Genomic DNA, 26,943 nt, shown 5'->3' on the forward strand with positions numbered 1-26,943 from the left:
TAGGCTCATCTTGCACATTCCCTAACTTGGCTTTAGATCCTATTCTTTTCTTTAAGGAACTTGTATGTCTTTTTGTATAGGGTGATTTTAGAAACCAAGATCTCATTGCTCCTAGGTTTTCTTGGTGGACAAAACCAAGAAATATATGTATGCATACACACACATACATACACATACATTGAATCATTATTTATTTTGATATTGTATATATGTCTTATCATAATTCAATGTGATTATTCACATATACATACATTCATAATACCTCCAATTCCAACTCAACACCACAGTTTATTTTTCTTTCCATACTTGTGCCTCTTTTTGTCAACCATGAGAAACTTGGCTCTCATTATTCTCAATATGTTTTCTTATTTACTCAACTCCCCTGAATCGAGTAAATCTTCCATCCACACTAGATTTCTGTTCAACCCAACAGTTTCCTGGCCTTGGCCCTGTCTGTCACCCGTCTGCCTTTCCAGAATGAAGAAAATAGGAAAGCAAGCACATTAGTGGTTTTTGAAAGATATGTGCTTTTCTTTCCTTTTTGTTGGGGTTATAAACAGGAATTACAATACCATTAGTTAATGTTTCTGACTCAAATCAGTTCTACTTGTGTCTACATTTGTGACCATATCTATATCAAGATGGATCCACAGGGGGAAATATTTCTTGAATACAAATCAATATGCAAACATTCATGTTTATGACATTAAAGATTAGAGGTTTGATAGTGTCTAGGATTTATTACTGAGTTCCTTTTAATGATCAGTACATAAAGAATAACATTTATGTTAGACCAGTGGATGTGTCACATTTAACGACTGAGTGACTGAGCTGTCTGTTAGCTAAGGGAACCTTAAATGCAGTAAAATACTTAGTTCAGAGGCATTTTGATGGAGTTAAACTGCAGGGTAGTACTTAATAGATCAACATTTACAGGTAGCCAGATTCAAGTACTGGTTAAGCATCTACTAGATTGTTACCTAGGGCAACTTATTTGACCTCTAGATGTCTTAATTTCTTTATCTGCAGCACCTACATTGCAAGATTATTGTGAATTTTGAGTGATAGGCTCTAGGAAAATACTAAGCACCACACTTGGCACATATTAAGTGCACAAAAACAGGTAATAGCTCTCATGGTAATCACTGGTATCATGACTTTTAATTACTACAACTCTCAGTAACAGATGAAGGACCTGGCTTATTAGAATTCTAAATAAATTATACTCTGGAGGCTGAGGTGAGAGCATCTCTTGAACCAGGAAGGTCAAAGCGGAAGTGAGCTATGGTTGCTTTAGTGTGCTCCAGCCGGGGTGACAGAGTGAGACCCTATCTCAGAAAGTAAATAAATAAAAGAAATCCAGATAAACTGTTTTTGCAATGCTATATCTTATGGTTTCAATAGTTACTCATAACATGATGACCATGTTGTAAATGCACAGTAAGATTGTCTACATAGGACCATGTTGCTGAATATTTTGAAGGAATATTATGATACATATTTTTTCTTTTTCCAGTTAATAGGAAGAGAATGCATTATCAGTTTATGGGGAAACAGTGAATGTGCCACTGCAATATTCACTATATCTGTCAAAATGTACTTTCTGATTAGAAAACACTCTTGATTCTAAAGTCTTTATAAATTATTTCATGAATCAACCCAAATATTTTTATTTAACTGGTACAAATCATGCATAAAAATAGAGGGTATGTTGTGAGTCTTCAGAGATTTAACTCAACTTCTTTGATCATTTGCATAAAAGGTACATCTTTACCAGTTGGCATTGATTGATCCTCTATAGACTGGAGTTAAAATCTAATTTTGCCGTAAAAAATTATGAGGTGGAAATACTAGAGAAACGGATGGCTTGTAACATCAGTAGACATTTCTGGTACCATTTCCATGTGAATATAAACCAAGGATGACTTCTAAGTCCTTTTTACAGTGATTTGAAGTTTACCTTCACCATGTTACTTTCTTTCATTGATCAATCTGTTTCCTTATTAATGCTAATGTAGATCACTCATGTAGGGAATTTGACGAGAAATACACCAGAGAACTTAAGGTAAATAAGAGTCTCTTGTGACTTAAACTAAAAGACATAAAAGAGTGAGTCTGCCAAAAATATGCACTGCCACATTAACAAAAATTTTAAAAAGGCTTCCAAGACAAGACTGAGCTGTCACAAGTAGGAATACATTTTTTTAAAAAGCATGTCTCAGACAGGGGGATTGGGAACTTAACCAATGGAATTAAGTCTTACATATTGAGGAAGATAGCCGTAAGTCAGCTTCTGAAGAATTCTTTTTAAGAGCTGTTTGCTTTTAGTAGAGCAAAAACTATACGGCTAAAATACATTCCAAGTTTTCTTTTACTCCAGACTTTCTTAGATGGAGATAGAATCTTTTTTAACTAACATGGCCAGAAACATTCTTGCTCCTGTGACAGCTGTTGGTCTTGTTCTCATAGGAACCAATTAGCAGTGGGCTTTAGACAAATATTTCAGTGAAATGCTTAATGTGACTCAGCTTCTAAAAGATAAATCTGTGAATACAAAGTCTGCAGGACTAGAGGTCAACCCTGGCTCCCAGCCAGTTCAACAAGGTGCTGTGTCTCTGTGACACTTCTTTGCAGGCAGCCAGTCAACTTTCCCTGGGGTCCACAGTTTCACTACATACTCTCCATTTAAACTTCTTCAGCAAGTAATAAAAATCCTTAGAACACTTCAGAGGATTGTTTTTCCCTTCGTTCAGAGACAATAGGTTAAGGAAGAGGTCAGCGAGGGGTAGAGTGGCCCACAATAGATGAAGCCAGGTGGAAGAACAGACTTTAGTAGACTTTAGAAACGAATGGGGAGGGACTGTGAGTAGATGGGGGATATGTGAGAAATTGGGGTCCAGAAGAGAAAGAAACAGGCTACACAAAGAGCAGATATATTTGCTCTTTTAATATTGACCAGAATTTCACAAGAGAGAATGTATTTCCGGTCCTTTTGTAATAACAGTTGATTTCACAATTATTTTGCAAGGCAGGCATTTTTTCCTATTTTTACAGATGAACAAACAAGTTCAGAGAGGTGAAGTAACTAGCCAACATCACATGAGTTAGTAACTGATTAGTGATGGGGCCAAGTTTTACACCCAAACCCAGTATATTTACACATATGCTACTCTTTCTTGCATATGTTTTACCCACCAATAATTTTGTTTTACCGTTATGGCTAATATCATTTATTCATATATTTATAAAAGATTTGTTGACTGAAACTTATATTCTGATACAAGACTGGACACTGGGGATACAATGGTGAGTTCAAACATGGAGAATAGCGTCTAGTCTGGGAGTTAAACATTAATCAATTAATTACATTAATCTCATATCACAAGAGTATGAAGTTCTGAAAACATAGGTCCAGGGAATACTAAGTATGAAGTGCTTATAATTGGAGACTTTGCCTGATCAGCGAAATTAGGGAGCAATTTTTTAAAAATAGTCACTTGAGCTAAGACTTGGAGGGAAGGAATCAACTGGATGAAGTTGGGAGGAAAATAATCAAGTGTAAAGACCCTGTTTTGGCAGGAAGCTGTGGAAAGTGGGTAGAAGACTCTTGTGGCCACAGTAGAGACAGGAGAGAGGAGTCTTGTGTGAGATGATGCTGGAGACCATCATCCCATAGGTTGCGTGGGACCCAACCATGCAAGACCTTGTAAGTTCCATAAAGTTTTCACCAGAGGGCTCCATGAATCAGGACCAGGTTTGTTAATAAAATATTATGACTTTAGTTCTATAAATGATGGGTTTGAAGTATTTTTGTGACAGCCAAGAAGAAATGTCAATTAGACAGTCTTTATATACATTGGGAATTCAGAGTAAAGTGCTGGGTTAGAGTTAGAATTTTAGAATTCAGGCATAAATAAATAATAACCAATACAATGAATATGATTGAGATCATTTAGAGAGACTGTAGACAAAAACCGGAAGAAGAATAGAATATTCCTTTGCTGAACTCCCGCTTCTGCTCTCTGTATCCCCACTTCTTTTTCTACTACCCAGAACCACAACATTTAATGATTATGTAGAGGAAAACAATAGAATAAAGTAGAATCCAGAGAAAATGGGAAACACACTGGAGAATTTTTGCCATAAAAGCCAAGGTAGTACAGTTTGATAAAGGAAGGAATGGGCTGCTGTTCTAAATGCTGCCGAGATACCAAATGATTGGAAGACTAAAATATCTTTTAAATTTAGCTACTTTGAGGTCTTTTTTTCTGGCCTTAATGGTATATATCCTATCACTTAAATAGTACATTTTCTTTCTAAATTTGTTTATGCTCTTTATATTCAGTTTTAAGCTAGAATAAAATAGGAACAGTCTGTCAGAAATTATTGGAGGCCAAGGCACAACTTTGTATAGGAAAGTTTCTTTCTTGTATAGTTCTTTCTTTCGTATATTAGTTCACATATATAACACATATATCAATACAGACAACATGTAGTTTTCCATACTTTCTTAAAACCTAAGTGAACTTTTAAGTTTCTAGGCCTGTCAGTTAAATATTGACTATTTCTAATATCAATGATTACATTTTTTCTCTTGAAACTCAAATTTAGATTAAAAGCAAAATGTTAATTAAGCATTGATTCAAAAATATAATACATTTTTATTCACATATGAACATTATTTGTAAATATTCTTAAAGTAGTAAATATTGAAAGATCACTTGTCATGGCCCAGACCTACTACCAGAAAAAAAAAGGGTAGAAGTAAGGCAAATGAGATGTCTCTAAAGAACACAGTCCAGTGTGCAATCCTATATTACCTCGCCTCCTTCTGTGTCTTAGTAGTTCATGCTGTGAACATTTAAAATGTGTGTTAGTTTGTGTCAAATATACATCGATTTTGAAGCTGCATCAAATAGAAAGCATATCTTAAAATGTTTACCCATGCATAAAGGGAAGAAACATGCATGAAGTATGATTAGAATATCAAAAGTATTCAGGACCTTTGTTGAGTGCTTTTCTTTTAATTAGACACACTCTTTACAAGTTAACCACACACACAAATACATACCCGTGTACATACATAGACAAATGTGAAACAGATGATATGAAAGGTAATTGTAAGAATGAGAATTTGTTTCTGGTTGACTTTAATTGCTCTGAAATCTTTGGTAATTAAGTCATCATAATGATGTATAAAGTCTAGAACAAAATTATTTTTTATTTTTACACATATTTTAAAATATATTTTATAGAATTTTTGTTTTAAAAAAGAATTTTAGGTGTGATTTTAATACTTTCACTATTCTCACAAAAAATGTAATTTGGCCATATTTCCTCTAAAATAGCAAAAGAAGTTGGATCTTTTAAAATATTTTGCCCCCAAATTATAATCAACTATTGGTAGTTATAAGCTTCCAAATTTAGACAAGCCTAAGAAATCTAATTCCACATCTCACTCCCACTTACGTTGTATATGAAAAATTACACAATTCTCCTATACATAGACAGCTCTGGAACATTCCAGTCATAAAGAAATACTTACCTTGATGGAAAATTTGTAATTAATATTTCTTGTAGAACTTCCACTTTGATGAGTGACTAGTGACTATAACTGCTATTTCTTTCTATTTTCATGGTTAATTTCAGGGCACATTCTGAAAATGAAGGTACCGCTTTACCATCGGCTGACTCCTGTACCAGTCCTACAAAGATGGACTTATCATATAGTAAGACTGCTAAGCAGTGCCTGGAGGAGATATCTGGTAAGTGACCTCATCGATGCATAGGTCAAACCTAGGAATTTCTGTATTCTCTCCATAAGACTTTTTATTAAATCATATATGTGGTATACTGTTTTTAGTGCAAAAATGGACTATATACATCTCATGCTTGAAAGATCGTTAACTATTTGGCTATTCTGCTTAGGATGATCTCTTTGTTACTATAAAAGGAATGGTAGTCCTTTCGGAAGTGAAGACTTTAAGTCATTTTGCCCTCAGTCAAGTAGCTGAATAAAATCAGAGAAAACCTGGATAATACATTTGGAGATTGAAAATAAACTAATGATTGGCCATGTATATTCTCCATGGCTAGTGCAGCCTGCTCTGTCATCAATTCTGTACGATTTAAAACATTTCTACAGGGTGGCTTCAAATGACCATTCTAAAAAACTCTGAAAAGGAAAGTATTTTATTATATATAGATGATGTAAGAAAAAAAATACATATCCCAGACACAGTTATCATGTTTTTGGTGTGTATCAAATGGGATGCTCAGCTTGAGCACAATGTTTTCTCTAGGGTCCAGGTAAGCCTAAGCATATATGGAAGGCATTTAGTTTAATTTCATTACATATAGATCTATATTCGTGAGGAATCAAGTAACCTCCTAGCAAAATATATTGCCCCTAAAGGGTGAGAGAGTACAGAGTACTTTATCTGCTCCTAAGTATAATAATGCATGAAAGTAGGGGTATGTCTGTTGTTCCAGGAAATCTCTGGTCCAAGCCTGTGTATTCACAGCTAAGTTCAAATGAAGAAAACTAAATAAATTATTTAATTTTAAAAAATTACTATGTACTCCAAAGACTCAAAGTATAAGTATTGCTATGAAGCTCAAGTGACTCTATCACAAATTTGGGGGTTAAGAAACTTCCCCACTTCGGCAGACCTGAAAAACATTTGGCAAGCATTAGACGTGACTACAGCATCCTGCAGTGGATATTGACAACAATTACAGAACAATATCCCAAGGGTACATTTTGGAATCAGCATTAGTTGATAACATTAGGCGTCAGAGGTTTCATATGGCGATTACAACAAAGGCCAGTTCTAGGGAGGGGTAGAAATGGTAATGCCAAGACACAGATATAGGGCTAATAATTGTAGATTTTTCAAATACATGGGGGATGTGTTGACTTTCCATTAACTCTGGGTAGTACCACGGTCAAAATAATGCTATGTGTCTATTATGACCAGATGTTTTATAAAATTAGCATGGCATGAAGATGTGTATGCCTCATATATTTATACATAAATGTCCTCAAATTGCATGTTTTAGCACTAGAGCTCAAATCTGTAGGATAAATGAATTTAGTAGAGTTTGAATTGCAATTTTTTGTGAATTTCACAAAGGAACACTGTTTTCAGAAACTAATATATCACGGTATATCTGATTGAATAGTCTGTATTTGATGTTTTTCTCCACTTCCTTATTGTCTACCCTTTGATCACTTTTTCATTTTTCCAGTTGATATTTCCTTTTAACATTCTGATTTTTAATAGAATACCTGAAAGTGAATATAAACTGGCAATTAATGTAATAATTTAATGGGTTTATCAGAGAGCATAATATCATTTTGCAGCAATAATCAATTATTTACATAAAATCATAGTTTTCAGTCTAGGATTTTGATAGGAATTCAGTAAAAGAAAGAAAACAGAAAATAAATGGTACAATGAGACTTGTCTAATTATGTCAATCTCACTATCATCTGTTTAAATGCAGCCTATAGTGGGATGGTGAAAATGTCTCTCGTTGCTAACTTGAGATTTCCTGGAAGAATTGTGATATTATTTGCAGTTAGTAAGTTATAAGTTGAGTACTATAATTGAAGAAATTTAGATGAGGAAATATGAGCAGGCCAGTGATAAGATGACTATCACAGAGAAATTAGATTACATATCTTCATCATTTTAAGATTTTGGTTTATGGGTCACTATTACTCTCTTACCATTTCTGCCTTAATTTTTAGTGATTTTAGTATCTACATGGGTGTTCTTTCTAACACCTTGGCCTCTCCTCCCATAATTTTGTGTTGCAGTCCCTCCTGAGCTTCTTATTCTCATCATCATACCCTAGATCTAGGCACCATCAGAAACTACTACTTCTCTATGACCTCACTTTCATGCACTGCACTCTCACTGATTACATACTCCTATCATTTCAGTATTCTTCCTTTTGTTCCCTAACTCCAGCAATGATTCCACTAGGATTTCCAATTCATTGATCCTACCACTTTTTACCGTTCTTCACCAACCTCTGCATATTTTTCTTCTCTCCTTAGCTGAATTCCTGTAATGAGTGAATGTATTTTTATTTTTATTTTTATATACCCTAACTCCATTGCCTCTCTCTCACTTAATTGTACTCATTTGATGAAATCATGACCTGGTTACATTTAAATCTCCACCTATTCTATACCAACAATGAATGAACCAGGAGAAAACACACCGCATGTCAATGCAACTCACTTTACATATATGACCTCCAACCTCAAGTGACTATGTAATGCTCCTGGCAGTCAGTCTATGTTTTATACCTTTTTTTCTCAAATGTCCGACATCACCAGTCCCATCCTTTCTCTTAACTGACGACCTTGATGTGTACTTCACTTAAAAAAGTGAAGCACAAAGAAAAGTTCATGAACCACTGTCATCACATCTACCCAAGTAAAACCTATATACCCACTTAATACCTATTTACTCTGCTTTTACTTAGATTACTCTCTCTTCTCTTTAATAGCTCCCTCCCAACCAAATCACTTATTTTAGGCCATAGCATACTATCATTTCTCCAACCTTAATTTAAAAAAAACAACTTCCTGGCCAGGCGCGGTGTCTCACACCTGTAATCGCAGCACTTTGGGAGGCCAAGGTGGGCAGATCACGAGGTCAGGAGATCGAGACCATCCTGGCTAACGGTGAGATGCCGTCTCTACTAAAAATACAAAAAAATAGCCAGGCATGGTGGCGGGCGCCTGTAGTCCCAGCTACTCGGGAGGCTGAGACAGGAGAATGGCGTGAACCTGGGAGGCAGAGCTTGCAGTGAGCTGAGATAGCGCCACTGCACTCCAGACTGGGAGACAGAGCAAGACTCTGTCTCAAGAAAAAGAAAAAAAAAAAAAACAAAAAACAAACCACAACTTCCCTTGACCCCAAATTTGTCCTCAAGTACTGTTGTGATTTATCTCCTTCTCTTATGGCATGCTGTAAAAAGAGTACTGTTCAATCACAGTCTCTTAGGCTTTTAGCCCCACTTCTCCACTGGAACTGCTCTTATTGAAGTCACCACTAATGTCAACATGGCCAAATCCAAGGATCAAGTCTCAGGGCTTATCTTATTTCACCTCACAGCAGCTATTTGTCCTCTTCTAAGAAGGTTTCTTCCTTGGTGCTATAGTTTGGATACAGTTTATTTGGTCTCACCAATTCTCATGTTGAAATTTGATCCCCTTGGCCAGGCATGGTGGCTCACGCTTGTAATTCTAGCACTTTGGGAGGCCGAGGGGGTCAGGTAATGAGATCAGGAGTTCGAAACCAGCCTGGCCAACACAGTGAAACCTCATCTTTACTAAAAATACAAACATTAGCCAGCTGTGGTGGCAGACACCTGTAGTCCCAGATACTTGGGAGGCTGAGGCAGGAGAATCGCTTGAACCTGGGAGGTAGAGATTGCAGTGAGCCAAGATCGCACCACTGCACTCCAGCCTGGGTGACAGAGCTAGACTCCATCTCAAAAAAAAAAAAAAGAAAAGAAATTTGATCCCCAGTGTTGTAGGTGGGGCCTCATGGGAGGTGTTTGGATCCCAGGGGCAGATTCCTCATGAATGGCTTGGTGCCATTCTCCTGGGAGTGAGTGACTTTTCACTGTTAGGTCCCACACAAACTGGTTGTTAAAAGTAACCTGGCACCTTCACTTTTTCTTATTTATGCTCTCACCACATGATCTCTGCACAACAGCTCCCCTTTGCCTTTCACTGTGAGTGGAAGCAGTCTGAAGCCCTCACCAGAAGCAGATGCTGGACGCAGCTTCTTGTACAGCCTAAAGAACAGTGAGCCAAATAAACCTCTTTTCTTCGTAAATCACCCAGATAATCCTTTATAGCGTCACAAATGGACTAAGATACTTGATTTTCAGGGTCATGTATCCCCTCTGTTTTCCTCAAACCTTACTGTTCCTTTTTGGTTTCCTTTTCTAGTTATACTTTTTTTCTTGATGATTTCTTATGATTTAAATTATCCAGGTCTTTGCTTCTAGGTTTCTCTACCTATAAATGTGATTTAATATCGATATTATCTCATGGCTTTAAATTTCATCTATATTCTGATGGCTTACAAATGTCTCTCTCTGCACTAGTTCTCTCCCCGGAACTCTGGACTCAAATATCCAACTGCCAACACAATCTTTCCACTTGAATATCTCACAGACACTTCAAACATAATATATCCCAAACTGAACCTCTGATATTAACCTAACAAATTGTACCCCTTGAAAACTCTTTACCCAAGTCTTCTCCATTTTGATTAATAAGAATTTCATCCTTCCAGTTGCCCAAGCCTGAAACCTTAGACTTATTCATGGCTCCTTTTTAATGCCTCACACCTGATGTCCTGATATTCTATTCATTATAGTATCTTGTTGGCTCCAGAAGTATTGTTTTCTATTTGTACTCAGAAACAAATGGTGTATATGAATCAACTTTTTAGGATATTTCTCAGCACTTGAACTCTTGTTATTTTCTCAGAAATTCAGAAACTGAAAAAATTTAGATGACACAATATTGAACTAACTATAAGAAATAAGGTACTAAGATACCCTAGAATAATTGCATTTTTAAAATATATCCAGAATTTGCCAGTTCTTCTTTTTTCTACTTTTGTCTATTAAGTGGCATCACCAATGGATGGTTAGTATATAGATAGCACTCAATAAATGCATGTAAAATGAAATTAATATAATAGATATAGCATTAAAATGAGAACTACGCTAAAAAAGGAACCTAATAATTTTCAGAGGAAAACAATAAACAGAAAAGATAGGACTTATATCTTTGGCTTTGGAAGGCACTCAGGAAATAATCACAGTGAACTTATGACCAATTATACTCAACTGAAGGGGTTGATATAAATGGAAAATAAAAATTTACTTTTGATTATGCCATCACTGAATAATCAAAGAATATGAGGAAGAAAATGTTTAGTCATTCTACAGAAGTAATGTTACAGTTCAGAAGCTCTCCCCATTGAGCTGGGATTTTAAAACATCACATTAGAAAATGGAAGAAAGCCAGGAATGGTGGCTCATACCTGGAATAGCAGCACTTTAGGAGACCAAGGCAGGACGACTGCTTGAAGCCAGGAGTTCAAGACCAGCCTGGACAACATAGTGAGACCCTGTCTCTACAAAAAAAAAAAAAAAATCAAATTGTTCAGGCATGGTGCTGTGTAGCACACGTGTAGTCCAATCTACTCAGGAGGCTGAAGAGAGAAGACTGCTTAAGCTCAGAAGTTCAAAGCTGCAGGAGCCATGATCATGCCACTGCACTCAAGCCTGGGTGACAGAGCAAGACCTTATCTCCAAAAAAAAAAAAAAAAAAGGGTGGGGGTCCAGGGGGAGAAGAAGAATAAATTTGTAACACAGGTTGAACATCCATAATTTAAAAATCCAAAATTCAGAAGGTCCCAAACTCATAAGTTTTTGTGTGGTGACATAATGCCACTAGTGGAAAATTCCAAACCTGACCTCCTGTGACAAATTGCAGTCAAAATGCAGGTGCACAACACAGTTTATTCAGCATTCTCAGGGGAAAAAATAGTCTGTCAGCCCCTTTAGCTGCTATGTATCTTTTATTACCCACAAAGGGTAATACACTGGCATGTGTGCAGAACGGACATGCCAATGGCAGGTTCCCCACAGTGCCCCACATTGGGTCAAGACCTATACGCATTACACTGTGGTTTTTGTTTTGTTTTTGTTTTTGTTTGTTTGCTTATTTTTCATTGTGTGGCATAAAGATATTGTTGAAAATGTCAAAAAGGCCTGAAGATACCCCTATGGGTAACAGTGATAAGAAAAAAAGGAAGCGTTTTTTGTTTTGTTTTGTTTTGTTTTGTTTTGTTTTTTTTATAGCACAGAAAGTCAAGCTGTTGGAGAGACTAGACTGTGGTGTAAGTGGGAAACATCTTCCAGAAGAGAATGGTATTGGAATGACCACCATATATGACCTGAAGAAACCAAAGGATAAATTGTTGAAGGTCTCCATTGAAAGTGATGAACAGAATTAATGAAAAACAGAAAAACACTGCATAAAGCTGAAAATGAAGATCTCAATTGTGTATTGAAAGAGTGGATCCATCAGTGTCACGGTGTACACATGCCACTTAATGTTATGCTGATGGTTAAATAAGCAAAGATCTTTCACAATGAACTGGCAATTGAAGGAAACTAAATATTCAATAGGCTTGTTGTGGAAATTTAAGAAAATATATGACATTAAATTTTTTTTTTTTTTTTTTTTTTTTTTGAGACGGAGTCTCGCTGTGTCTCCCAGGTTGGAGTGCAGTGGCGCGATCTCGGCTCACTGCAAGCTCCGCCTCCCAGGTTCATGCCATTCTCCTGCCTCAGCCTCCCAAGTAGCTGGGACTACAGGCGCCCGCCAACACGCCCGGCTAATTTTTTGTATTTTTAGTAGAAACGGGGTTTCACCGTGTTAGCCAAGATGGTCTCGATCTCCTGACCTCGTGATCCGCCCGTCTCGGCCTCCCAAAGTGCTAGGATTACAGGCGTGAGCCACCACGCCCGGCCTAAATTTTTAAAGATTTGTGGTGATAAATAGTGAAGACATACATTGACTAGTTTTCCAAGATCATTGCCGATGAAAATCTGACTCTGGAACAAATCTTTGATGCTGAAACAACACAAGTTTTGATGCCTCAGAAAGATACTGACACAGAAGATAAGACAGCCCCTACAGGAAGTAAGGATGCCAAGGACGGAGTAACTGAGATTGGATGTACTTACACAGCAGGAACCCATAAATGAAAACTTGCTGTGATAACCAAAAGCTTGCATCCCTGCTGTTTTCAGGGAGTGAATTTCTTACCAGTTTATTATTATGCTAACAAAAAGGCTTGGATCACCAGGGACATATTTTCTGTTGGTTTTGCAAACATTTTGCATCAGCAATTCTTGCTCACTGCCAGGAAGCTGGACTGAATGACTGCAAGAATTTATTTGATTATATTTATTCTACTCATTGTCTAGCTGAAATTATTATCAAAAACAATGTTTATGCCATGTACTTTCCCCGAAATGTGACTTGTTAATTTAGCCAAGTGACGAGGTGATCCTTCAATCGAAAAAGAATAAATATAAAAACACTTCCTTAAATAGCATGCCAGCAGCAGTGAACAGAGGTATATGTGTGGAAGATTTTCAAAAGGAGTTTAGCATGAAGGATGTCATATATGCTGTTGTCAAGCCTTGGAATGCAGTGACCAAAGACATGGTTGTACCTTCCTGGCATAGCCTCTGGTCTGCATCTATGTTCAATGATGATGATGAACCAGGTGGTGACTTTGAAGGATTCCATATGTCAAATGAGAAAAACAATGGTGTCTGACCCTACCTATTCCAAAAAAAAAAAAAAATACTTTCAGAGTCCATAAGTAGGCTAGAAAAAGTGGATATCAAAGAAATTTTTAACATTGATAATGAGGCTCCAGTTGTTCATTCATTGAACATTGATAACATAGCCAAAATTGTGCTGAATTCAGGTGACTGTGATAATAGCAATGATGAAGATAACAATGTTAACACTGCAGAAAAAGTGCCTAGAGACAACATGATGGAAATGCATGATGATCTTAGTGAAGAACTAGAGCAGTGTACATTCATTACAGAACAATAAATTATGCCAGTTGATAAAAATCAGAGAGATTTCTAAGACAAAAACTGTTGTTAATGAGGCAGATGACTCTGGGGTAAACATTTTAAAAAGCTACACAGCAGAATGCCACCTCATCCCTAGGTGGCCCACTTCCCAGTCCCTCAACTGCTTCTGATGTTTCTTCTCACCTAAAAAAAAAAAAATACAGTGTACAGTAACCTTTTAATCCAAACACAGCATTGAATGTAGAGATGGAAAGCTTGTGGTTGTTTGTGGTTGCTGTTGTTTCACAGCTGATACAGGTATTCTGGCAATGCTACTGTGCTGCTTAGTGACCTTGAACACATTATTTTTTCACTGCATTAATGCTATGTCATATTTTTTACTGGTAAGTACTTATGTATAAATAATTGCAATAAAATAATTGCCTATTAGTAGCATATAAATTCAGTCAGGAATGATGGTGATGCCACAAAACCACAGATTGTACAATCCTGTTAGGTGACTGAGATAGAGACACCTTTGATTTCTGACGGTTCAATGCACATAAACTTTGTTTCATGCAAAAATTTTTTAAAAATGTATAGAATTACCTTCAGGCTATGTGTATAAGATGCATATGAAACATAGGTGAATTTTGACTTGGGTCCCATCCCCAAGATATCTCATTATGTATAGGCAAATATTCCAAAATCTGAAAAAATTCAACATGCAAAACACTTCTGGTCCCAAGCATTTCTGATAAGGTATATTAAGCCTGTAATAGAATAACCCTATAAAAGAATGAACCTGTCAGAATTCTAAAGCTCATGAGATGTTTTCTATATTAATGATGCCTCTCTTTCTCGGAATCTCCATCCCTTTATTGGCTTTCATCTTTCTGAGTTCTGGATGCTAGTGAAACCACAAAGCATATAAGCACCTGAATTTATTGCCAGGTCCTAGCTCAGACTGGCCCACAGAATTCCCCTTCCAAGACTGTTTGAAATGTGGAAAGAGAAATGTTCTAGGAATTGGAAAAAATAAATTTTGGCTTCAGCACTGCAATTATTTAGGGATTATTTGGCCTCTGCACTGTGAATTGCTCCCTGGTTCCCTTTTCTGTGTGGTGACTTTGATGATACTTAATAAACTCAGAAGATTGTTGTGAGATATGGTATTATTCCTCCATCAGTCTTTTCAGTAATTATCACCTGGCATCTTACACATGCCAGATATCTCAAAATTTGGGAAAACAAATGTGACTAAGAAGTGAGCTCTCCTTTGAAAAAGTAAGAAACAAATAGATAAAATTTAACACCACAAATAAATGAATAAATAGGCACATGGAAACAACTAACTTAGCTGTAAAGAGTCATGCAGAACTTAAAAGAAGATCAGGCATGCATATTGTAGAATTCTAATGAACAATGAAATTGTGGAATAACATGAAAATAATGGGAAACAAATTCTTCTTAACTTATTCTTTTCATTAGTTTCTTTTTGTAAAATTGGGCATTTCTCCTAAACTTACTGAGGTTTCGATAGTGCTCTGATTTTCTGTAACCCCAAGCTTCAACACTATTGTTATTGTTGAACTTTTATTGCTCATGGTCGCTGTAGGGGCCTCAATGAGGAATAATTCTGCTTCCCAAGTGAAGTGGCCTTCATGATACAGAATTCTGAGGAAGTTAGTCTTGCCAGGGTAAGATGCAGGCTTTATAAATTTGTGAGGTCTATATAACATTCAGAGTCCTGAAAATAGTACAGAAAATAAAATGTATAGTGTCTAGAAAGGGGTTTAGGTGAGTTAGGAGTTCTATAGCTTAAGCTCTATTGCTGTGTATTAAGCCTACCTGGAAGTACTGGTGTCGCTTTGTGTGTCTGGTATCCATTGCCCCATCTTCTGATAACAGCACCTTGATTTTCTTTGGGGAGCATTCTCTGCTCATGTGATCTAACTGAAATTGATATAAGTGGAGCCAATGAGAACAATCTATTCATTGACTGCAGTGACTGTTTGAGGACTGGATGTGTGACCCAATCAAGTTTGATCAGAACAAATAAGACTCAATCTCAGGACTTTTCCTGAGGTTGTTATAAGAGAAGTGGTCTCTTTTTCCACTACACCTAAAACTAACAAACGAGAAGCTTAGACCTGCTTACAGTGACCTCCACCCTCAAATGAAACAAACATAGAGGAAACAGAACCTAAATCAGGAGAGACCAAATTCAAGGCCATTGTCAGAAATAACTGAGCCCCTGAAAAATCCATGTCTGAAACTATTTCTCCTCTACTTTTGAGTTATGTAACCCAGAAAAAAGTCTTTTTGTGCTTACACAAATGTGAAAATCATCCCTATTGCATGACCCACAGGATGTATGACATGTAAAGATTTGCCATACTATTAAGGAGCAAACTTGAGTGGTTCACATTGCAATGCAGATGTGTTAGAGGGATTTGCTAAGTTAGTTGGAGAGCTTAGCTGTTTAAATTTTCACCAATGCAGTAACTCACTTGACATTATAAAAACATTGTCTTTGCCATTAAATGGTAATGAAAGTTTAAAAAGGTAATAAATTATGGTTTGAAGATAAATATCAGAAATGCATGACACTCAATAAAGTAGAATACTGGATAAATGACTTTTTCAATTTGAATATTCTTCATAAGTCTTCAGTGCACCTCTCCAAAATTTGTAAGTACATCACTTAAATTTGCTTTTGCTTATTATGTTCTTTGTGAAGAAACCTAGTTGTATTTACCCAATCTGATGATGGTAGCTCCAATAATTATTACAGTCAGGTGAAATGTATTATATAATTTGTGCCATTGAAGAAGTAGCTTATTGCTTCCTGCCTTTCCTCTAAGATTCATATCATGACCTCAATATTACAGTGCTGGCTGAATTAATGGTACAGATTTTACTGCTTTGGCTTGAGTTTTATTCTCACATTAATTGACAGAAAGAATTTGTCCTCAGAGGCCATCCCTTTCATCATCTTCCAAGTGATTCTGCCAAATGTAAAGCGAGCCCAAATTTTCATCCCACTGGTACTCAAGGAAGTTTTTCAATTTTTCTTCTATAGGTTCACACTTGCCCTTTTTTTTTTTGCGTAAGACTATCCACCAACATACATAACATTTGTTTAATTCACTTCTTAACCTTTATCTGGAATTTATATTCAACTGAAAAATGTTCATAGGTGCTGGACTGGCTCAATATCAATAAAGCTGGCATGTCATTTGTAAAAAAGTAATATTAAAATTATTGGATGAATTCAGGAAACCATTTTAGAAATAGAAGAATTTAGGTTAAACAGAAGGATAAGCGAATGGTTACATGTGCTTTTACTGACTACCAGACTTTGTATTAAAAGTGGGAAATATCTGACATTTACAATCTCTGTAAATGATCACTGAAATTGCCTTTTTTTTTTGAATGTTTATAAAGATCAAGAAGATCAAGCTCAGATAATTCAAATCAGTTTAGGTCTTTTACTTAAATAGCCACATTATAATTATGTTTACTAAAGAGCTGAAAAACATTCCTTTCCAGCACATTATAATGGCTATAACTTATTTTAGGTCTTGGCGTAATTAGAATGATTCACATTTTTCCTACTGACTGGGTGTATTTGTCTCCTTTGCACTGCACCTTTCTCCTCTTCCTTGTATAACATACATCTATATGTGTGAATACAAACAAATATAAAAACATTCATATATGAATGTACACCCAAAGCAAGCAGGATGGCGCTCTCCAGAGAAGGAATAAGTGGGTTCCCCACTGTTGCTCAGAGTAAATGTGGACTGATGTAGTTCTGGGACAAACCTACTGTAACCACAAGTTAATAACAATATCTTTGAACAAAGAGACAGAAACCCCCTTTTGATAAGCCTTCTCTACAATCCCCTCCTTGCTGGCTCCATTGGACTGAGCCCATCCTTTCCAGGGTTCACCCCTCCAGAAGGATTAAATTTCCTGTCTCATTGAATCAGGAAGAACCATGTGATTTAAACTGACAAATGAAATACAAGTGGAAAAATGACATGGGATGTTCCTGAGCAGAAACTTAAGAGCCATTGCTTGGATCTCTCACCTCTCTTTTCCTTTGGTCATAAAATCAACATGTCCCAGACTAGGATTGCTCTTGTAGCATGGTTGTTAGAATAAAGAATACCTGAGAGAGAGCTGTAACAAACACAGAGCGGACATTAATGTCAGCAAAATACATCTTTGTATTGAATGCCACTGAAGTTTCTAAACCATTTGTAAATGCAATATAACAATCTAATTCAGGATTTCTCAACCTTGGCACTGTGGACGTTGTAAAATGCATAATTCTTTTTCGCTTGGGGGTGGTTTATCATTGTAGGATGTTCAGCAACATCACTGGCCACTTCCCCTTAGATGTCACCACCACACCCACAGTTGTGATAACGAAAAATGTTTCCAGATATTGCCAAATGTCCCTTGGGGGAAAAACCATCCCCAGTTGAAAACCACTAATCTCAGCGTAGTAGTTCTCAAAGGGGGTTTTCGGAGCCAGCAGTATCTGGAAATATGTTAGAAATACAAAGTCCCAGGACCCTCCGAGTCCAACTGAATGAGCAGTTATATGGCTGGGGCACAGCAAACTGTGTTTTGATAAGCCCTCCGAGTGGTTCTGAACATATGAAGCTTGAGAACCACAGGTTTAAACTGATTGGTATATATATAAGCAGTCTTGAATAAGGAAAGGGCGTAAATATTGCTTTTATTTACAGATGAATAAGGTCAACTCATCTGATATATAAAGCATTAGAATTGCATTTTTTGTGAATCTGTAAGGCTTTAGGGTATATTAGCATATATACTAGTGTAACAAATGTTAAATACGTTGAAATTTCATAATTTGAACAAATTTCACTATGGTCTCAGGACTTGGAAATTCACTGAGTCACAATAACTCAAAATGAAAGAAAAAAATTTTCTACTTAGGAATTCTAAGGGGAGTGTCATTTTGGTCTTCCAAAAAATTCTTTACAAAATTATGTTTTTAGGAGCATAATTGTCAGTTTCAATTATCTGATATTTGTACTCTAATTTTATTTAGCACATTTTATATAAATGATTAGTATTTAAAAAGTATAGAATTGAGGATGAGTATCAATAATTCACAGATTTCTTTATTGCGGAATTTTGTCACAAATAATTGCTGTTCTTTCCATCTAATTTCCTTTTCATATCTATAAAATGGGTCTAAGTCTGATCTACCTTGAAAGGTGGGGCATAAGGAATAATTAACTTTGCAAAGTAAGTGGTTATTATGTGTAAAGTTATAGGCAATGCATATTATAATGCTAATATATATAGTTATGAGATTGGGTATTTCCTCTATTGAGATTGGCAATAGGAGGTAGAAAATCACAATGAATTTTGCCACATTAGCTCTGAAAATGATGAAGATAATATTTCTGCATATTTCTCCACTTTCCCTCATTTGATAAAGGAGAAATCCCTATTTTTCTGTTTGTGAGCAGAAAATCTTGAGAAGTTAAATACTAAAAAGTCGATAGTCGTCTTCTTAACTGTCAATGGTACCCATGATTTCTGCTATACTATATATTTGTTTTTTAAAGTTGTCCTAAAATCAGAATTTTGTGGTGGTATAGTGTACGTACCAGTACAAGGTAAATACAAGAAAATTATCTTTAGGTTTTCTGTTTTTATGAAAACATTAAAAAATAAGAGCTGATTATGCTGTGATAGGCTTATGAAATAGACCTGGAAAAATGCAATATCAAAAGACACAATGTGCATTTTGTGTTATCTGTAACATTATTATGTTCCACACACTTGACCATAAACTTTCAATTTTAAGCTTTGAGTCAGAATATCAAGGGAAAACCCTGAGTTATTTTTTTCTTTCTCTTTCCTTTTTGTTTTTACAAAAAGGCTATAAGAAATCTTTATCATCACATTAGGATTTTAGGATTCAAAATAAGAAGCCTTTGACTTTGTTCTTTAAAAGATGAGGGAAGTCTTTCCCTTTAAAGCATTATCTCCTAGCGGGTGGAGAGTGTCATGCTTCATTTTTTAGGTCCTTTACACTCTTGAATTTGATTTGTGCTTTTACAGCACAAATCCCAACATTCAGAAGGGAGATCTGCCTGCTTCAGCTGCCTGCAGCTACAGAGAATTAGTCTGTCATTCTCGGCATCGGGGAGTGTGTGTTGTGTATGTGAGGGTGTGAGTGTGTGTCCGTGTTTGAGATTGAGTGGCTGAGAGTCATTTAAATGTGCATAAGGTTAATAGTGGAAGATCTCGTACAGGCTTGGCTCAGAAACCTGTGGCATTCTACGCTGCACAGCCGTTCCCGTGCCTCTGTTTTAATTTGGCAGGATGTTTGCTGCCATGGCAGCCAGCAGCATCCACTGCAGCAGCAAGGAAGAGCCATAGATCTGAGAATGCAGGTGGAATACTAAAATGTAAGAGGCTCGTGCAGGGCTGGGCTTCAGTGCTTAATTCCTGCTCTTCCTGGGCTCCTATGAGCAGGCTGTACTTGCTGCACTGTGTCAGCTCGTTAGAGTAAAGGGTTACAGACCTAGGTCAGTTAAGGGCTGGTGAAAGGCAGGGGAAAAAAAAAAAAAAAAAGCAAAAAGCAAGAAACCTCAGCTCGTGCTTCACCTCCTGGCGTTTCGGGACACAGAAGCAATAGAGGGAAATGTGGACCCATCCTCCTGCTGAGACATGTGATTGGATGAAGACGGGCAAACGTAGTTGGCTTCCTGGACTACTTTTCAGCTGGAGGAGAGTCTTTGGTGAACTCTTTTCTGCTTCAGATATATTCGAGCAAAATATTTGTAAGTACTGCTGATTAGTAAAGTGATGTGTCAAGCTAAATTGGGGGCAAATAATTATATATACTATATCTCTAGAATCTTCTGTGAATGTGTGAGCTTGAGCTTTTATTGAAGTGCATGTGATAATCAAAATCAAATGGATCAGTTACAATCACAGTGTAACAAGACAATATGAAGTCCAATTGAAAGGAAGGAGCCACTGGAAGAATCATGCAGCGGCCTGCTGAACTCTCTGTGTTCCGGAGCAAAGAAGTAAGGAGAAAGGGAGCTTGCCTTCAGAAACAAAAGTCTCTGACCAATCTTTCCCTCACCAGTGATGGGGAGAGGAGACCCACGGTGCGCATTTCCAACTGGTTTGGAAATGCTGCCAAGGCCAGCCAGAGAGAAGCCAACTATGCAGAGCGGCGCTCACTGTCCAAGTTTCTCTCGCGGTCTGTGCAGTCCCTGTATCACACCAGCAGCTCAGCCTGGAACCTCCTGCCTGCTGGGGGCAGCCAGTCAGACAGTGAAGACTTAGAGGAATTGTCTGCAAGAAGAGGCTTGGAAGGTGAGAGTGATGAAGATAGTAGGTCTGAAGATGAAAACGTGTACTCCAAGCCAAGCAGCATCAGCAGAAGCTGGGCTGAAGAGGAGGGAGAAAGCTGTTTGCGGGAAGGGACAGCTCATCTGGATGAGGAGGTGATCCTTACCATGCTGGGTGATCTGGAACAGGCACTTTACACTGACTTATTAGGTAAGTCCAATTTGCTCCTAAAAACGTATATGGGATCTTAAGAAATTTCATAGTCTCTTATGAAATTATTTGCATTTGCCAAATAGCTTTCATGTTTTTAGACTGATTTTTAAAAATACATAGTTACATTTTAAATTCCTGTTTCTTGAAATGATTTTTTTAAAAATTTTTTGGTAAAACTGAGCTATGAGCACCACTGGTAAGGTTCATTCGGAGAAAATAAATTCCGGAAATCTGCCATGGGCATTGTTAGCCTCACCTAGTGTCCAGTACCTTCTAGACATCCATAAATAGGTTAACATTTTAAAACTCCAAACATGTTTTTCACCTACTCATTAAAGGGGCCTATTTGTTCAACTTCCCTCAAGGTGACCTCATCACAGATAAGGGATGAATAATGAAGGGCCTCCTGGGTAAATTTTCTGTAGAGTTAAGTTTCTTCTGCTGCCTTCGTGCCACCTGAATAGAAGGCTTCTTCTATACCTCAGTGACAAGCCCTTTTTATTGTAGTAACACTTTCAGAAATACAGGGGCCGCTGCTGGCTTCTACCTTTTTTCTTTTCTCTTTTGTTTCAGTGTTTGACAAAAACTAGTTCTGCATGTGCACGTTATAAGTATTTAAGCTACTATGTAGATGACTATGAACTGTTTTCATACTTTAGAAACTAGGCCTTTTTGATAACATGAGTTTCAGTAGTAACTTCTGGCATAATCTTTAACTAAATAAGAAGAGGTCAAGTGATTCTATGGTTTGTGACTAAACTTTAAATGTCAACTGTGCCACCTACCTAAACAGCTAACATGTGAACATTTTAATTGTTATTTCTGAATTCAGTGTTGTATCAAAATATATTTACATCATACAGTCCCTTCTTCCATAAGTATTAAATTCCTGGCCATATCATATTTTATGTCAATGTGTATCTCCACAAAGGACTTCATATTGGGCTCCTTAAATTGAAAGGAATTAAACCTGGGCAGTGATCTCTTTGTTTCTGATTCATGAAACTAATGCTAAATGCAGGCTTGTTTTTACTCTTAATGTAGACCCTCCTGTTACAAGATGTTTTATGAGGTTTTCTGGATTCTTTTAGTGAACCAGTTTTAGAAGAAGAAAGCTTATAGAGATAGCAGAGGCAAATATTGTTCAATTTTTCATGTCAGTTTGGTTTTAGAAGAGTAATGTTTCCACAGTTGTCAGAATAGTGATTTCTGAATCTGAATACACCAGGTGCTCCAACACTGAAGATTTACTTTTGCACCATTGTATGATTTCTGTGATGAACTGCTTCTCATAAAGGGCTATGTGCAGCACAAAGGCGAGAGAAAGTCTTAATCTTTATGAAGCTTTTTCTTTTTTGGATCCTCTGAAACTGTAGAATCAGATAATATTCCTCTTTTGCTTTTGAAGTGGTATTATTTATCTTTTTCTCAGTATCTCTTAAGTATTTACAAAGATATGAACAGAGTGCAGTCCCCTGACAGCATTTGATGCTTACTCAGTTAAATTATAGCATGCTGTGGGTGGGTGTATATATGACATATGCCTTTTTGTGCATAAATAACTTGAAGCATTTTTGTCAGAGGGTAACCTCTCAAAAGAAGCCGGTATGCCTTGGTTTTTCAAGAGCATCTGCTTATTGTATTTATATGATTATTCTGTTTAAGTATTTTTTTTCCTACTTATGCCAGTATTCAAAAATGCAAGTGAAAAAGTAAGGGGAAGTTTATTCAAATAGCTGTGATATGAATAATCATATCTCCAGATAATGAAGCATTCTGATGCAATTCCCTAGATAATGATCCATGTTAAGTTGTTGAATGTATCTACGCCCACAGCACACAGGAATTCCAGAATTTCTATCACGTGCTTCAATAGGTTCTGCTTATGACTCAAAATGGCCTCTTCCAAGTTAGTTTTTAGGTGGGGTTCCTTGAGGTTAATTCTTTACTCTTAGATATCCTCCTAAATCAGACAGATTAAGGTTTGTCCTATAACCGTACAGGAGCACATTTTAAAAGTAACTATAAAGCTTTTGGTCATATTTTGCTATTTTTCTCTAAAGTGTCAAGATTAACCAGAGGAGTTTAAAAATTTTCATCCAAATCACTACTAGGGCCATCCACAAAACTAGAGTTACTTCACACAATAAATCAGGAAGCTGTACTCTGCATAACATTTGTAATATGGATGGGGTAGAGGGCATAATTCTCTGAGAATAAGATTTATTCATACAGATTTGATTTCCTATTAAAAGATGGCAATGCTGGCAGTGTTAATTACAATGTGTATAATTAAAGCCTAAAAATTAAGAGCAAGATCACAGATTAAATGGTCTGTCTGCCACCAAATAGTAACGTAGGAGTACCAAATTGATGCTATTTTTTTTTTCTCTACTAAGAACACCTTATGAGCAGTGAGAAAGCACTTTGCACCAATGTTAAAAACTCGAGTAGATTTCAGAATATACCATTCTGGAAGATGTGTGGAAGCCATTCCATTGTGTTTGACACATAGGAAGCCTCTTTCAGGAATAATGGTTGACTTTGAGATTATGCAAGCAGGAGGAGACACAACATTGCTATGATTAAATGCATTTCTCATGTGCATTTTTCTGGTAACTTTTATTGTTGCTAAACATTTAATTTTATTTTGGCTTTTATATTTGGACTTTGCAATTGTGTTTTTCCCCCAAAGCCTCTGGACCTCACTCAGATACAAATTTATAGGATATTTAAGACCATGCCATCAGTCCTTAGGGGGTTTGTAAGTACATTTAGTTTTATCTTGCCTTTTGTGGGTCATTGAAAACATTTACTGCAATAAATTTTCTTTGGTTATTATCTTTCATGACATGAATAAGGCAGCAGTTATGTTTTGCTCAATAAGTGTTGGAAAGAAAAGGTCCATTTGTCTGTCATGAGGAGGGTAGTGTCATAAGTGAATGTCATGATGAAAAAAACCTAAGGAATGAGGGAGGCTTTGGTTCTAAAACATGAGAGAAACCAGATAAACAATGAATTCAGTTAGAAGAATCCAAGGATCTAAGATACCTGTTGGATTGGAAAAAAGAAATTGAAAAGGAAATGAAGTAGATGTGAAAATATATTTAGTGAAACAGCATGTCTGAAAATACAACGTTCTTAAAATTAATATAAAAAGATGGAACATAATTGAGATATTAATTTTAATATTCCAGTTGGCAAATGATTGAGATGCAGCTGGATTACAACTTAAAAGTTTTCCTGGGGGAAGGGGGAAAGGGACAGGAACATGTAATGATGCGTTCTAGGAATCTGTGTGAGGTCAATTACTTGTACCTCCCCCACCAAGTAAAAAAAAGGTCATCTCAATATATTCCTTCTTTCATGACTTTTTATCTTTCACCTACAATCTAAGATGCCAATAACTGTATGAAATCTTTCATATTGAATCTTAGGTTTAGTGCTTCTCCAATTTTGTCCCCTTCACTACTTATTTTGACCCAGTTTGAATAAATTTCTTCTTTGTATGTCTCTTCCTTGACTGTAATAATTTTATTTCCAGTCTGTAAGATTTTCTCTACAAAACTTCTTTTTCTTCATAGTTCTCTCAGATTATTTGGAAGTGAAAGATAGACTTCTTTATAGCCATCTCTGAAATACTCTGTATTATATGTATGAGGAGAAGTATGGGAAGAATTTCCAGGAAGAATGTGATCAGTCTCAAGGGTTATTAACAGTTCTGAGTTCTAAAAGAATAATGTTAATCTATAGGATTAGTGATTGTGTGAACTTAATTAGTGTAGAGAAAGTTTGTCATGTGCATGAGATCCCAACGTGTTTTATTATTCTTTAAAAATATTTACTTCAGGAAAGTTTCTTAGTACGTTATGTTTGAAATAATGATGTTATTATTAAGTACACTTTAATTGTTCAAATGATTTGTAAATTCAAGGGAAGAAATTTACAGGCTGGCAGCACAATGGTGGCTGTTTCGTCAACCATCCAAAGTGAGGAATAATGAACAAAGTAGTAATGTTTGCCTGAAAAATATAGTAAAGGAATTAGCGGTTGTGTTGCAATATTTGAGTGACTGCCTTGGTAAAGACAGTGTAAATTTGTTCATTTGGTTTCAGATCCACTGGAACCACAGGGTGAATGTTTAAGGGAGACAAATTTTTGCTTATCCCCCATAAATGTTTTACATTTTGACCTGCTACTGGAAGGAGCCATCTCTTACTGGTGAGGTGGAGGCCTTTCCAATGTTGGAGTTTTCAGGCAGAGGCAGATGGCCTTGTCCCATGTGAGACAGATGAATGCTATGGCCAAGAGCTAAGGCAAGACAATCTCTGAAATCCCCACCAACTGTATGATTGTGATGAAAAGTGTTAAAGGGGCACATTTGTTATCTAGATTTTTAAAAATCTGGCCTGAGTATTAAGGAAGTAAATTAACAGATTAAATAGTTAGCTATATTCCTAAAACAGATTATAGATACGCATCTTGACTTCTCTATGTGACAATTTTCATAGTGTAATTTAATACATACTATTTTTTGCTTTTCTTTTTGTTCCCTTTCTTTTTCTTCCATCCTCTTTCCATTCCATTCCCTTCCCAGCCATCCCATCTACTTCCTTTTTCTCTGTCTCCTCTCCTTCCCTGTCCCTCTCTTAATCTATCCATTCCAATTCCCTCCTCCTTTCTGTTTTCACTTTTATTGAAAGTGCCCGTCACTAGACATCCTCTTCAGTCCAAATTGAACAGAATAAAAACCATGCTTCCACTACTCTCTTTTCATGTTCTTCCTATTATCTAGACTCACTGGCTTTAGACGGTCACTAGCTTGGGGAAGTATTGTATGACTATCAACAAAATGGCTTAAGGACACTTCTGCCCCCAGTTGATAGGTGGTGATTGTATCAGGCCAGCGTTAGTCATACTTGCAGAGCTATTTGTTTCATGCTCATTAGATACAAACATTTTGGGTTTAGATGCCTAGGAATTTACTTGAACTCTGGTATCATTGGTAGAACTGTAGAAACTGGAGAAGTAATTAAAAATAAAACCATTCAATGTTTGTCAGTCTTTGTCCATGAGTCTAATAAAAGACTTCAAAAGCTATTGCTTCCATAAGAAAAGACCTCAGCCGGGCATGGTGGCTCACGCCTGAAATCCCAGCACTTTGGGAGGCCAAGGCGGGTGGATCATTTGAGGTCAGGAGTTCAAGAGCATTATGACCAACATGGTGAAACCCCATCTCTACTAAATACAAAAATTAGCCGGGCATGGTGGCGAGGGCCTGATATCAGCTACTTGAGAGGCGGAAGCAGGGGAATCGCTTGAATTCCAGCGGTGGAGTTTGCAGTGATCCAAGATGGCGCCACTGAACTCCAGCCTGAGCAAAAGAGTGAGACTCTGTCTAAAAATGAAAATGAAATAAAAAAATAAAAGGCCTCTAGTTTATTCCCCAGATTCCAAATGTGTACTTTCTACATAAGGCAAATTTACCTCAAGTATTCTGAGTACACCCAGAACACCTTGAAATAATTAGGATCCTAATGATCATAGATTTTTTTTTATTTTACTTTAAGTTCTGGGATACATGTGCAGAATGTGCAGGTTTGTTACATAGATGTATACATGCCGTGGTGGTTTGCTGCACCCATCTACCCGTCATCTACATTAGGTATTTCTCCTAATGCTATCCCTCCCCTTGACCCCCCCACC

General features: G+C 36.7%; 1 protein-coding gene across 12 annotated transcripts in view; it reads left to right on the top strand.

The window, feature by feature from the left end:
- The window catches only part of NAV3 (neuron navigator 3), an 891,873-nt gene that overhangs the window by 692,825 nt on the left and 172,105 nt on the right, over positions 1-26,943 (top strand). For all 12 annotated transcript variants that reach the window (XM_016923897.4, XM_509234.8, XM_009425884.5 and 9 more), the window contains one exon: positions 5,650-5,765. In XM_016923897.4, the coding sequence (XP_016779386.3) occupies positions 5,650-5,765 (116 nt within the window). The remainder of the gene's footprint in view (positions 1-5,649; positions 5,766-26,943) is intronic.

This window comes from Pan troglodytes, chromosome 10 (genome assembly GCF_028858775.2).
Source record: "Pan troglodytes isolate AG18354 chromosome 10, NHGRI_mPanTro3-v2.0_pri, whole genome shotgun sequence".
NCBI classification, from domain to species: Eukaryota; Metazoa; Chordata; class Mammalia; order Primates; family Hominidae; genus Pan; species Pan troglodytes.